This window comes from Argiope bruennichi, chromosome 4 (genome assembly GCF_947563725.1).
Source record: "Argiope bruennichi chromosome 4, qqArgBrue1.1, whole genome shotgun sequence".
NCBI lineage: Eukaryota > Metazoa > Arthropoda > Arachnida > Araneae > Araneidae > Argiope > Argiope bruennichi.
In genome coordinates, this window is record NC_079154.1 from 72,310,367 (window position 1) to 72,325,625 (window position 15,259).

Consider the following 15,259-nt stretch of genomic DNA (forward strand, 5'->3'; position numbering starts at 1 on the left):
ATGGTTTAAATATATATAACTCATTGCGTTTTCAAATCATTATGCTCGCCAATCGAGTCGTCAAGATCGCCAATCAAGTCATCATAATCGCCAATCGGATTTCTCGTTATTAAATATGGACAACATATTGCTATCGATTCTTATTTTAGAGGTCGAATTTAACTATCTATCTCTTTGACATTTTTGTTTTATCGCGCCCTCAAACAAATTCACAGAGGCTCAAATTTGGTAGTTCTCACTCAAATGGTTTAGCCTGTAGAGCGCCAACATATTGATGTAAACACACACACACACACACACACACACACACACACACACACACACACACACACACACACACACACACACACACACACACCATTCTCCTATATTATTTGTAGAGGTAAATAAATAATTCACAACGAAAGAAGAGATTACCGAGATATTTCTATCTTTCTATTCTCAATAAAAAAAGTCAACTTTTAAAGAATTCCAATTTTTAATGAATAATATAGGCACGCTAATAAAATTAATATGTATGAATCAATGGGAAAAATGTTATACAAAAATATTTCGTTTATGCTACTTTTTCTTATTGTTTTCATTTCAAGATTTTTTTTTATGTTTTTACTGTTTTCAACGTTTTTGAATTTTCGATTAATTTTTTTCGTTTAATTTATAAAATTCCATTATCTCAAAAATTCAGAAAATCTTATTATCTTACTCATGAACCAATCATTTCATAAAGTAACTATTCATATCGATTTTTCAAATTTTTATGCCAGTTTTCTTTAATTTTTTTATATATATATCTTCTACTTGTCAAAAAAAAAAAAACTTGTCACAATGAGAAAAATTTGAATTTTTACGGGAAAAATATTTGAAATATTTCTATTTAGATCTATTTCCTCAAAGAAAACTGGGCGTTAGCTACTCTTTTAGACTGGTCTGACTGCTTTCTCCAGCAATAAATATTGAAATTGAAATAAAGACGTTGTTTCGAAAACAAAGACGTGATTTGAAGTCTTTTAAAGAAAAAATTCGGGAAATTTCGTATTTTTGGAGTATATTTTACGTTTAAATTAATGTAATAAATGTAAACGGATTTGATTTATTCTTCGCATATAAAATTTCTACAATAGTAATATAACATCGATTATGAAATTACATTCGAGAATTTTATTACAAGTAGGTTATTATGGTTTTAAAATTCGCACAAGAATTTATAAAACTTACAAGCAAACATAAAAAACCTTTTGATGTGCATGGTTTCGATTCTATATTCCTTTAATAAATTTTTTTTCGATTAGCACTGAAAGATAATTTATTATTAAAAACATAGGACTCATTGCACATCTCAAGGCTAGATTTTCGTAAACGCTTATAATCATACCTTCAATTTACATTTATGGACATTTCATGTTTTTTAGATTTTGTGTTCGGAATCAAAATTTCGATAAGCCGCAAGTTTTTATATTAAAACAAAGATAATCAGTTAACTAACCTATGCAAAGGCACCTCGAGAATAACTTTTTTCAGGCTAATTATCAAAAATACTTTGCTCTTTTCCAAGAAAATAAATTAACTGCAACAATAAAGGACTATTTATTATGATGTTTTTGCTCAATACAAATAATAATTACCCCTCCATATTTTATTGTGTAACCTTTTCCTTTTATATTAATTAATTTTGATTTAAATTTTAATTCGCTATAAAAATAAAACTTGCACTAAAATAATATGAGTTATATGTCCATCAAAACTTGAAATTAAAAAAATGCAATTAGGTGGACGCCATTAAGAACAAGCCACATAAAATATTTAATTGAATATTTTGGCAACCATTAATCGCAGTGATCCAGTCGATCACCAACTAGGGCTATTTTTAAATATTTATTGAAGTTTCTGTAGGATATATAAACATACAACAAAAGTTTTACTGTGGAGTAGTTTTGGAAGAAATGCAACGGTAGTGAATTTGAAACAAGTGATTTAACTGGTCATAAAAGAGTTAAAAAAATTATTAAGCGCCAAAGAAAACTTTTTATAGTTCGTCCTTTTTAAACATTGCTATTTTGTCCTCGAAACAATTGGATGTATAAAAAATGTATAATCATCATTGTTTTGACTTAAATTTTGCTTACTAACTAAACTACATTGATTTTTTTTTATTAAATCATTAATCAAATCGTCAAAGTTATCGCATAATTTCATCATATATTCAAAGCATATACAAACAAAACTTCAGTCCTGAATAGTTATACTTGTTATCCTTATACTCGCTATGAATAAATTTCGATCCAACAAGCTTGCTTTTGGATTAGTTGAAGTTTAATCATATTAGTTAAAATGCCAGATAGTCAAGAAGATGAAGAAAACAATAAACAGAAATGTAAGGCTTCTAAAATAGAATGGAAGGAAAGAAAATCAAAATTAAAAGTCTGAAATTTCTTTGCTGAGAATGAGATTAAAACCAAGCTATGTATAAAAGATTTAATTAAATTTTTCTCTGATCAGCTATCCCGGAGAGCCAGATGGTTACCAGAAGCGATTAGTTGAAAATAAAGGTTATAAGTGGCTGAAACATTTCCTCTTTTGCATTATCAAGAAACATAATATCAGTTGCCTTTATATCCAAAAAGTGCATCAATCTTCGTCTATATTGGTCATGTAAAGAAGACCAGTACAAAGCTCAAAGTATTACTATAAAGTAATGTTAAACAAAAACTAGAAAACATGAGAGTATGATTTCAGAATACAATTTCTTTAAATATGATTGAAATGTATTAAATGAAACGTGAATATAATATAATTAAAATATTTTTAAGAATTGTTCAGTAGCGTTATTTGTAATTAAATGAATTTCCTCGAAAGGATTTTAAGAAATTGTTTAAAGAATAAATGCGTGGCATGTTTAATATATACAAAATAACTAATATATTAATTTTACGGAGAATAGATTTTAAATTCTAAAATGTCTTTAATTACGAATTTTTTAATTACATACAACCAAGATATGTTGCAAATTATTAAATGATTAATTGCTCTGGAATTTGAAAAACAGTTACTAAACTTTTTGTTTCAAAAATATAAAATGATTATTGGGAAATCAGTAAACTAGCATGCACTGTCATAAATTTAACAAAATAATATTTTTCAATTTTAATAAAATATATTTCTTACCAATGTAAAAATACTAATGATCATTTAATTTCCTTCAAATCTAAAAACTAATCAAACCTAAATCTAGATTGAATTAAATTTTAAAAAGGTTAAAAAGACATTTATACCATTTGAATCGAATCCAATATAATTAATAAAATGGCAAATAATATTTCCAAAATAATTCATCCTTGATTTCCAGAAATCATCTTTTACAGGAATAATCTGTGCACAATTTTTTTTTTAAAAAAGTAATGAAATCTGATTTATAAACGGTAAGAAATAATTACAATAGTTTGAAATTAAAAGAATATTATGTTTAACCTCACTGTTGTTAAGAAGAATTGAAAACATAATTGGTTCGGTTATATTAACGTCCCGTTTTAATGCAACATTAGGGCGATTTTGGAACGAACCTCGTAATTTTGAACCGTGGTCAGATAACAAGGATGATACCTGATCTGGCATAATTGGAAAATGAGATAATAAAATATCATTGCTTGAGATTCTTTTTGTTTTCTTTATTTAATAAGTATACTAAAAGCAAAATATTTGAGAAATTCACCGAAATTCGAATTTGATGTATTTCTAAATTTTAGACTAATTCTAATGACTAATGAAATTAGTTTGAACCAGGCAAATGAAATTTAGTTTGTGGACTTTAAATCATATTTTTTTAAATAGATCTCTAGCAAATCTTCCTCCTTTTATATATCTGAAACAAGCTTCGGAGAAAATTCATCAAAAAAAGGGGCAGTGCATGAAGTCTATACCACAAAAACACAATGAGCTTAATGAATGAAATTCAGCTTGTGGTTTTATTATATAATCGTTAATTTGTAAAATATTTTGATTCAAATCCATGGTCCTATATGAGTGATAGTTGATCGTCTATCCGTATATATGTGAACAGGACAGTTCAAAATCATAACAAATTAATGCATAAATCATGGATTGAATCTTGTGAACTTCAGATCGAAATTTTAGATCAATGTTTAATTTGAAATCTAATCAGCCAACAGGAAAAGATGTTACTTTAAAATGCATATCCTTTTTTTATTCATTATTGAATGAATAAATGTGAAATGACACGAAAAAAGATTCTAAGAAATGTGGTTTTGCAAAATTAAAACAACGATGATTTTGTATAGTAATAATAATAAATTATTTTTACTATCCATCATTAACACATCTTCGTCTTCTGTATAAATTGCTTATCATGTGCATCATCATGTAAATAGATGCATCAAAAAATTAACTCGTAGTGTTTTCTCAGAAAATACTAATTGTTATTTCAAATTATATGCACATTAAAATTCTTAAAAATTCTGTAATACCCTAATGAATTCGATATTTATTTCATACGTTATTAAGCTATTTTCGTATTATTATTTTTTTAATTTCTGCAGATATGTTGCTCTTAACTCAAAAGGCAGGAAATTAAACGTAAGAAAACTTAGAAACTTTAAGTTTCGAAAATGTATTCATAAAGCACATTGATAAGAATACGAGACAAAAATGATGTTATGCTGTAGATTAGAAACGGTATATTTTCAAGCAATATCTGAATGTTGTTTAAGAAATGCAATTTAAAGCATGCTTAGTCGCATACTTTCAGTTCAGTTTAATACTTTTTTCAATATACGCTCGAATTGCTATACTTAATCGATTGTGTACAGATCTAGAACAGGAACAGGAAATTCCATGGTTCGGGAAATAACAATTTCAAAACTACTGTTTAGATTATTCAGAAAATAACTACATTTTTTCATCTCGTACACGAAGTACAAAGGAAAAGTATTGTACTTCGATTATAAAAAATTCGAATAAGAGATTTTGACTAATCTCCACTTTTCAGATCTCCCCGTGTTCGAAAAACACATTTTTGGACTTATGTCTGTCTGTTCATGTCTGTCTGAGAATTCAAAACTACTTTGAGCTACATGAATGGAATTTAAAATGATGTCTATTCATTACATTTATAAATTTCTTTGAAATTTTGAACAAAATCTATTCAGAGGAAGTCTATCTTGCTGACCGAATATAAATTAACATGATAACACATAACAGAACGAAGAGAGCAGCGAAGAGTACTGTAATGAGTATATTTTTTGTATTTCAAGTAAACTTGAGTTTGGCACAGCTTGGCCAGTATTGGCCCTTGCCCCATAAAAAAGACAATCAAATCAAATGAAAGCAGAACGAAGAAATCTAGATTGATAAACATATTGGTGCTTAGATTAAACATCAAAAATGAAGAATATACCAAATTTGTAACACAGTCCATTAACAGGTTGACCGTCTGTCAATCTGTACGTTAACCAACATCTTAATTTGATACTCAACGCAACGCATTAACTCAAATATATGGAATTCGGCAGATGATTTTGTGACTAAAGTTAGAATTCAGTATCAAATTTTGTTTTCAATAGGTTGGAAAAAACCTATAGAAAATACACATTCGGGTTTTTTTTATGCTTGAGTATTAACTGAATTCTATAGATTTATCGCTAAAGATCGTACGCTGATAGGATCTTTCGTAAACACTGTTCGCCATTGAAATGTGGTTGAAAGTACATTTAATAGAGTATATGCGAGAAAGTTTCAGAGAGACCACTCCAGCTCGTTCTATTTGGAAAAATTTAATTAATTTAAGTGCTCAGTGCTAAAATATTAAAGAAAAATGAAAATGATCTGGTTGTGTTACTAATTATTCTTTCTGCATAAGAAAGTTATATTTGTTATGAATTAATATTGAAGATATTTACTTGAAAACCTGCAAAAATAAGCCTATATTAATGACAAGAGTGAATTCCTTGTTGAAAACTAAGGAACGAAAATTCCTCTTGTATTTTATCATATTCTTTAGCGACACAGCAATGAATTTCTATTTTAATTTATTTCATCAAATTTTTTTGTAGAATCTATTAATGAGAATTCTCTAAAATATTAAACAATACATCGAACATGCTAAAAGATTATATTTTCTGTTATATAATTTTTGATTAACATGCTTCAATCTAGGTAACATACTACAAGATTTGCTTATGTAATGCAAGTAATATTCATCACACGTTTTTAATATTAGAAATAATTGCGTATTCTTCACATGAAATAACGGTAATTTATAGAACAAGGTACATTTAGATATTAAATGGTGCAAATAATTATATTTTTCATGCATATGTTATAGCACATTCTATTCCATTATAGAGGTTCCTTACACAATATAAAATGTATAAAACTAATAAAATATCTTGTATTTATAACTAAGATAATTTGATACTTAAAAATATTTGAATATCAAATTATTTATAAAAATTTAGTTGAAATGAAGCAAAATTAAAATTCAGCAGATCATTAAAGGTGGTTTGTTATAAATTAAAAGAACTAACAAAGTTATGTATATTGAAATATTGATTCATTTCGAACGTAATGCACACTAATTATTTCAATTATTTTATTATCTTTTATAATATGACTTTATATTTCGCACTGAATGTCTTTGACTGGTAGTGGGTCAGATGCGTACAACCATTTGCGTACGAATCATAAAACTGTCAATCAGTTGTCTCGTTTACTATGCGGTTGTGCTACTGAGAAGGTTCAGTTCTAGAAGAGGTTACAACATCTTAAACGTTATCTAAAAGTGTCATATTTGGCGAGAGTTAGCCTGATGTTTGACACAATTTCGAATACTTAACGATACGTTCCTTAATATAATTTCATGCGTTTTAATACTATAGGAGTAATTTCTACTTGCTTTTTATGAAAGATGGATTGCTTTTCAATGTATATATTTAAAAATGTAAGATAAAAACATTGGGGAAAGATATTTCTGCTCATATAAATAGTGTACCCACTTCGAAATAATAATCATTTTTTCTAGATTTCAGATATAAATGCATTACTTTACATAAATATAACGTTTTGCATTAAACGAAAGAGTTTGCGTTTCATTAATTTTTGATTTATTTCTTCTTGATTCGTTTATTTAATTCAATAAGTTCGTTATTTAAATATAGGCAATTAAAAATTATTTCTTAAATTTAAAGTACAATTAAATGAGGTTAGTAGAATTGGAAGGATTTGTAAGGAGGGATTTGTATTTGTTTTTAAAAAATCAGTTTCCAGAGTAGAACGCCATTCAAATTTAAACTTTTCTGTTTATCATCGTAGATGTAATTTAAATGTTGTTACATTTTTTTCAAAAATCTGTACACTGATAAAGATAAATTATTTGTTCATTATACGACTTTGCACTTTATGTATGAAATATTTTAAGTATAAGGTGCGTAAAATAAGCAGCTTACTAAATCAGAAGTATATTAATATTTTGCTAACTGATCATTTGTACCTGCGAAAATTTGTAGGAAATATTAGCTGAATTCAAATTTAATGTTCTTCTAGTTGCACTATTCATTAAACTATAATCGAAATCTACTGTTAAATATAAAACAAAATTAAGAAAAAGAATTTTTACATTAATATATGTAGTATATGTTCTTCAAAAACTTTAATTTCATTAAAGATCGTTCTTATATGTACAAAAAGTCATTAAAAATAGTGTTGAATGAAGTTCTGGTAAAATACTCTTCAACAATATACATCTACCCCTTTATTGAAATGTTTACTTATTAGCTATGCGTTTTTTTCCATATTTTAAACAATATAATTATTTCTAATTTCAAAAGAATTCATGGCCGTTTTAAACCTTCCTGGGGCCCTGAGATAATGCAAATCTCAAAGCCCCTTTTTCCCTAAAAATATCGAAAACAAAAGAAAACTTTCTATAACACTCTAAACAATATTGTAAAAGGAAGGAATATATTTCTTTAAACTGTAAAGCTTCAAATTTTTTAGAATTATAAAATAGCATAACGAGTAAATGGTAATTAGAAATATTACTAGAGTAAAGTCTCAAAATTAATTTATAATTTTGATTATAACTTGAATAAATTTGACTGCACGGCCCACTGTCATTAAATGAAAGTATAAAACTATTTACCTTTCTACAACTATTAAAAATTATCAAGAGCTGAGGGGTTCCTTGACAATTGCCAACTTTACCTATTTAAAAATCTTGTCCCCTCCCCTCCCCCCAGATTAGAATTATTTAAATAATTTTTTTGGACTGTTGACATAACAGCTCCTGTATAGCAGATTCAAATCTCTTGGGAATTTAATTATATTTAATAGAAATGGCTTCAAGGGCATCTTTCGATTTTACCATTGATTCGGACGTTCTTAAGCGATTTTTTTCGTGAAAACAATGCACAATTTGCAGATATTTTGCTATGGAAAATGTCTGGTTATCTCACAATGAGCCCATAGTTTTCAGAAGTCCAGTCGAGATCCATATAAGATTTTAAGAGCAAATGAATTTAGAACATTAGTTTCTTTATTTAAAAAAATAAAGTCAGACTTCTTTTACTGCATTGCAGAAGAAACTCTTGCTGTAACATTAAAGAAGTTTTTAAAGAGATGTTTTATTTCTTCATAACTATATAAGTGAACATTCACTTCTATTTCTGTAATTTACTTTCATTCATAATACATGAAACTTTGATTAAATCTTCAGTATTCCATTATAGTATTTCCATTATAGAAATTTGCAATCTTGTAATTAAAATAAAATGAATAATTTCCTATTAGTATATTGCTAAATAAAAAAAAACTGCATTATAATACTTATGTAACAGTTATAATTTTTTTTCTCAATATAGGCTAAAAGTTTGGTGAGTTTGTATTGGATTTGAAGGAATATTTCACAGAGCATTAATTCTTTAATGCTACTATGTACAAAACAATAATTTAAATGATTTCTTAGATCATAGTATTCAATACACTGCAATATTATGAAAATCAAATAAATAGTAAATGCGGGATAAGTTTAAAAATTGTGAAAAATGCTTTCTTACGTATTATTATTCCATTTCCATTTGTAATGTTCCATTAAAATATCCTGAGTTTTATTTTTAATTCATAAAATAAAATAAGGACTGTTTTAGGAACTTAAATAAAAAATTACCTAATAACATACGCACACACACACAAAGGATGGGGGGGGGGGTGGAAAAAATTGGCTTTTAACACGGAAGCATATATTTTAAATTTCACAGATATCTCCAAATTTTTCGTTTAAAATTATTCAAAAATTAAAGTGTGGAATATTCAGACTTTAATCTAAAAGTTTTAATTAACAAAATAAGATTTTCTTCCAAGAATGAAAGTGAATGTATATATATGCTTCTATCATTCTATTTAAAATATCGCCCATTGGACGTAGAGATACTAAATTTAACCCACGTATATTTGGAAGAAAAAAAGATGCAATTCAGTGCATTTAAAAATATTAATACAAAAAATATGTCTTACGTAAATTATCTTAAAATTTTTTAAAAATTCATTAATTTTATTGGTTTATCAATCTTTGCTTAATTTTATTCTATAAAAAGAATACAGATCTTAGATAGCATGTATGTTTTATAGTCAAGATCTTCCTTTTATATTTACGTACGAAAAGATAAAGTTTTCACATAAAAGAGAATACTAGATTTTTAAATATAAGATAAGATGTATTTTTATTATATCAGGCTTCTTAAATTATTTATTTCATGTGCATTTGAATTATTTGAGTTCCAGAAATTCAAAAGCTTTGAACAGATTTAATTTCAAATAGTAGTAAATTTATCACTGTTAAATTCTCTTATTGATTTATGTGCTATTAATTAGCTGAAATGCACATTTAAATGATCCACTTATTTTAAAACAATGGGAATCGTTTGTGATGGTAATAGTTAAGTTCAGGTGTATTTTTATTTTTTTTAGAATGGAATTTCTATTTCGGATTTTTTTAAAGTTTATTGATTTTCATTTCATGAGAACTATATTTAGCATACTTTGATTTTGAATGAATAATGCAGAGAATTTATATGATTTGGAAGTAAAAACTATTTTTTACTGTAAATTTTTAGAAAGTTATCAAATAATTCTCTTATTTTTTGTTAAATTAAAATTCTAATTAAAAATTCAAAAAACCACTTTCCTACCCTCCAAAATATATATTTGCCAAATTTGATAGGCAGACGGTAAGGTGTGTACAGAGCCAGCATATACACATAGAGACAAAAGTTTTTTCCCTGTGTTTAAGCATCAAAATTTAGTTAAAATACCAATACATTTTCTCGCCAAATACTCTTGCCAACAGATAACATAGGTTTTAGCAAACCTAGACTAATTACTCCCTACCCCCTTTTTTCAAAGAGCTACGCGTGATTTATTGGCTTTTTTTATGAGCTGTACGCAAATGGTTGTACGCATCTGTCATACAACCGTCTTTGACTATCTACATTCAAAAATCATTTCATATTATTTTTGTCAACTGAATTAAATATGCGCTTATATTTTTTTTAAAAATCGATGTTTTATTATCTATTTTAATAGCTAAATTTATGTGAACATACATCGTAATTATTTTATTCTGTATGAATTAACTTAGATTTTTGCATATTACAAACATTAATGAACTTTCAGGATAAAGGAACTTATTAATTTGTATAAAATACTATATATAAAAGATAATTCAATGTAGTATAAAATTGCAGTACAGTTTCGAGGAATTTTTCAGCCACTGTTGGTACTCTTTTCCACTGTTATCTCTGTTTCCTCAATTGATTTTGTATCAGATTTAGTTATTTTGCGAACCTTAGTAATGGATATTATGATGCCCTTCTCTTAATCATTGTGAACAAAAACAATGGATAATTTAGTTTGACATTTCGACATATTTTAAATAAACAAAACAAAATCGTTATTCAATTTAGGTTTTAAATTTTTTTTATTTCCTTTATTTTGTGAACTAGAGGTAGTAGTTATTTCAACTGTCTCCTATACTCTTTAATAAAGGTGTCATAACAGAAAATGCCATACATGGCAACGGCGTACATAGTTACAAAATATTAGTTATTTTAGCTTTTTTTACTGAATTTATCGTGTCATACTTGGCTAGTTATTTGGAGAATAATCCCTGACACGCTTTAATATTGTCCGAAAATCGAATTTTTATTTTAGACGTCTTTTTCTCGATCGATTAAAACAAAAATTTCACAAAAAACTGCACTTGTAATAACAAAATCCTATACTAAATTTGATATAACTAAGACATTGCGTTTTTGAATTATAACTTTTACATGCTTTTAAAAGTACAGACCGACAGACAGTCGTCAACCTTTGATTGGATTTGGCTGAAAATTTGACAGCTGTCTACGCTATAGATTTTAAATCTGTGTACCAAATTTTATCAATCTAGCCTCTCTTCGTTTTGTAGTTATCGTGTTAACTATTCGTACAACCGGACAGACAGACTTCCTTTGAACAAATTTTACTCAAAATTCGATAGAAATCTGCAAATTTGCTGTAAAGAGTGTACATCAAATTTCAACCGTCGAACTCAAAGCGTTTTTGTGTTATCTTTGTCACAGACAGATAGACAGGCGGACATTTTTTAGAAATTTGTTTTTTGGAATCAGGAAGCTCTAAAATGTGGAAATTCGTCAAAATCTCGAGTTTGAATTTTTTGATAATTACTTTACTTTCTCCATATTACGCATACGAGAAAGTAAAAATGTATATATTTTATTTATTTACTTATTATGATCCATGACTGCGCGATGTTCACATTTGTGCACCCCATTTTTTAAACAGACGTTTGATTTGTACAAATATTTTATTAAGTGATGAAACAGATAGAAACCTGGTCAGTTGCGCTTGATAAAGTATTAATATTATCCTAATAATTTATAATTCATGGAATTAGCGATTAATTAATTCAACAATTATTTTATGGAAATTATTTGTTTAACAATTAAATTACTAAAATCATTTTAATCAACCTTTCTGTGCAGCTCTCTTCAACTGAGCCGTCCTAATCGGATATCCACTCTCATCTTAATGAACAAAGCTCTTATTGTCCTGTTTGTAACTATGGCACAAAGCATATAACAGTAACAACATTTACCTTTTAATTCTGCATCCACAATATCATCGAAAGGACACTCTCCAATGGGCAACAGAGGGTTGAAAACGCTGTTGAGAATCTCCAAGTCGTGTTTCGTAGCCATTTTGGAGTCTGCTAAAATGTTCGTCTAACCTTATTTCCGTTTTGAAATCCTTCTCCCAGTTACCCCAGTTAATCGTAGGGGAGCTAGTAGATTTAGAAGTGATAAGGTTGTTGATGGTTCAAATCTGATTAAAATGTCATCTGATAGCTTTATTTATGTTTTGGATTACGTTGGATCGCTGGTTGCTCAATTCCTTCTTTCGATAAGATCTTCTACGAAGATTTCTGCGTCTTAGATAATGCGGATTATCTTTCAGCGCGCTGCTTGTAGAATATTCAATGTAATCTACATCATTTAAAAAGAGAGTGCATGGGAGGCGGTAAAATACGAAGATACTGAGATCTGATGAAGAAGGAAACGAGTAATACCTTTCAAGGAAATGCAAGAAGATGCGAAGTTTTACATTTCCAGTTTTGAATAAGAATTATTATTATTCAACTAAATCCTAAAAGAAAAGTGCATCTCTTGGATCTTATAAGAGTAACTATTAATTAATAACCATTGTTTAATTATTTTTCTTAAACGTAATATTTGTTTTTTCATATGCGAAGTATAAAGCGAAATAATGAATTTGTCAAAAAATTGGATTTCAAGCTATTAATAAATTTCCCTGCTTAAACCTTTCTAAGTTCCTTAATGCCATTTTTGAATTATGTCTATATGTAAACAAGGTAATTCGAAAACAGATCAGGCTAGATGAATGAAAGTTGGAATATGATCCGAATGCCAAAATTCTGTATGTAATCCGCGGATTATGTGTTAAAAAAGTTTCGAATTTCGTTGTGCGTATTATATGCCTCCACAGATAATCTGATAAAAAAAACATTCTCTGTCAGAAAAACTGTATTAAAAGTTTTGAAAGAAATGCTTTTTATGTTTTATAAAATAAATAACAATATATAAAATAAATACATTAAGTTTTGTAAAATAAAAATAATAAAAATTGCCGCGAATTATGCAGTTTTTTTTTTTTTTTTTTTTTTCGAAAAAAACGTTTTGCGGATAATTTGTATCGATGCCAATTCTATTATTTCTATGTATCGAAAAGCACTATATATTGAATCTTTTTCAAGAATCTTTATATTGAATAAAATTACCATAAATCGAAAAAAAACCCATAAAAATTATGCATCTTTAATGCAGTTAAGAAGCAATTATTTCGTTCATAGAAAAAAATATAAATTAAGAAAAAAACACCGTATGGCCGTTTCATACTATAGTAAAAATATTCAAAAGACAAGAAATCGTTTAAGAAAAAGCTATAAGCATAATTGGTGAATCACAGATTAGTTTTAGCTTCTATTCGACGAATCCATTTCCCAACTTGAAGCGAGAGTAAGAGCTTAAGAGAATAGGAATCAAAATTAAGAATTTGTAATTCATTTTTTCTAGTGAATATAGTCCCTAAACTGAAATCTTTAACCCTTCATTAACTGATGGTACTTAAAAATATTGTTTATATCTTGCAGATATCTTCGTAATATGATTATTTTTTCTTATAGTATTCAAAAGAATTCTAAGAGTAACTCGGAGAGCAAGCAATTGATATAAAGCGGGCATTAAAAATCTATAATAATTAATTGAATTATTATTGTAATTAATTAAAAAGATTTTTACCCTTTTCCATGAGATTATACTATACCACAATTTTGAGAACTCTTTTAAAAATCTTTGCTACAATTTTTATATGCTTATGTGTATTACTGAGTCATGGGATGAGAGTTAAAATAAATATGATTCGCGCATAGAGGTGCACTCTAAAGACTATCTTGGGTTTACTAGCAATTAGTATCGTGGAAAAGTGCCATTTGCGCTCAGTTATTAATTTCTGTTGGTAATCAGTCGTGGGATCATTATGAAAATTGCCGTAAGGTAGCAGATGAATTCAGATGCCATTGAGCTCACGATATAAGTGTATTTATATAGACGAAAAGACGATGGAAAGAGGTAGACGGAGATGGCTATAGATGACATGTACCAAACATGCCCTAATGTTCTACAAAATGTTCATTTTTAAGTTTTCTTTTGAACCTTATTACGTTTTATGCAAGACGAATAAACAAAGTTGTTTAGAAAACCTGTTCTCTGTTATTTCTCCAACAATTTCTGCATTTTGCTCTCATATTGTAGATTTAATGAAATTTAATTACCTTTAGCAGAAAAACTTGGCTTGCATCTAGAGGGAATAGAATAGAGAATACTTCTTGTTATGATAAGAAAGTGATTGTTGATTGAGGGCCCTTTTTGATGGAATAGTCACTTTTTCCAAAGTAAAGCTGATAATTATCCTTGAAGAAGGCAATTAACATCTTCGAAATTTAATTTCTAGATATGGGGTTCGATGTGTCTACTTTTTATCCTCCAGTGGCTTTGATTTGATTTTAAATATGAATTATAGTATAGAAGTTTTCGAAACATCAAAAGGAAATTCATCAGTTATCAATATCGACAATACCGTAGTAAATCTTGAAAATGTAGTTATATTGTACTGCATTAATGATGTCCGTTAAATGTAAGTGGTTTCTGAAAATATAAGGCAACTGTGATCTCTCCGAAATGGCCGGTTCTTGTAAGCCGGATGAAGCTAAAATCGATGTCGGTAAACATTTATTCTGTGTAAACAGAAATTCTGTGACTGAAGAATCCATCGCTAAGATATATCCCCTTTTTCAATGGAGGATTTGAATTTTTGATAAAAATTTCTGCTTTATTATCCATCAAAAGTTTAGTATGTAGATCCAGAAGGACAGCCCAAGGGATTAGCAATGAAGCATCTACTGTTAGTGAAAAAAAATCATCCTTTTAAACTGTTAAACTAAATAAAACGTCGAGGGTTGTTTTTTGCTTGCTTGCTGATACAACTACAAGTGAATTGAGTGAAAGAATTATAGTCCTTGAGACTTCCAAAAGGCTAAAATATTCTTCACAAATGTAAAAAATTCTACTCAGACAGGACATTCAGTTGTTGTTATTGTGGGTTATCCTCCACCTGTCTG

At 28.0% G+C, this 15,259-nt stretch overlaps 2 protein-coding genes across 4 annotated transcripts in view; one reads left to right on the forward strand and one right to left on the reverse strand.

Annotated features, from left to right (window-relative positions):
- LOC129965589 (tetratricopeptide repeat protein 36-like) overlaps positions 1-12,382 on the reverse strand; it is a 57,767-nt gene extending 45,385 nt beyond the window's left edge. The window contains exon 1 of the mRNA XM_056079618.1: positions 12,161-12,382. Within this exon, the coding sequence (XP_055935593.1) occupies positions 12,161-12,263 (103 nt within the window). The 5' untranslated portion in view covers positions 12,264-12,382. The remainder of the gene's footprint in view (positions 1-12,160) is intronic.
- Positions 1-15,259, forward strand: part of LOC129965588 (lipoma-preferred partner homolog) — a 77,539-nt gene that overhangs the window by 27,817 nt on the left and 34,463 nt on the right. The window lies entirely within an intron of this gene.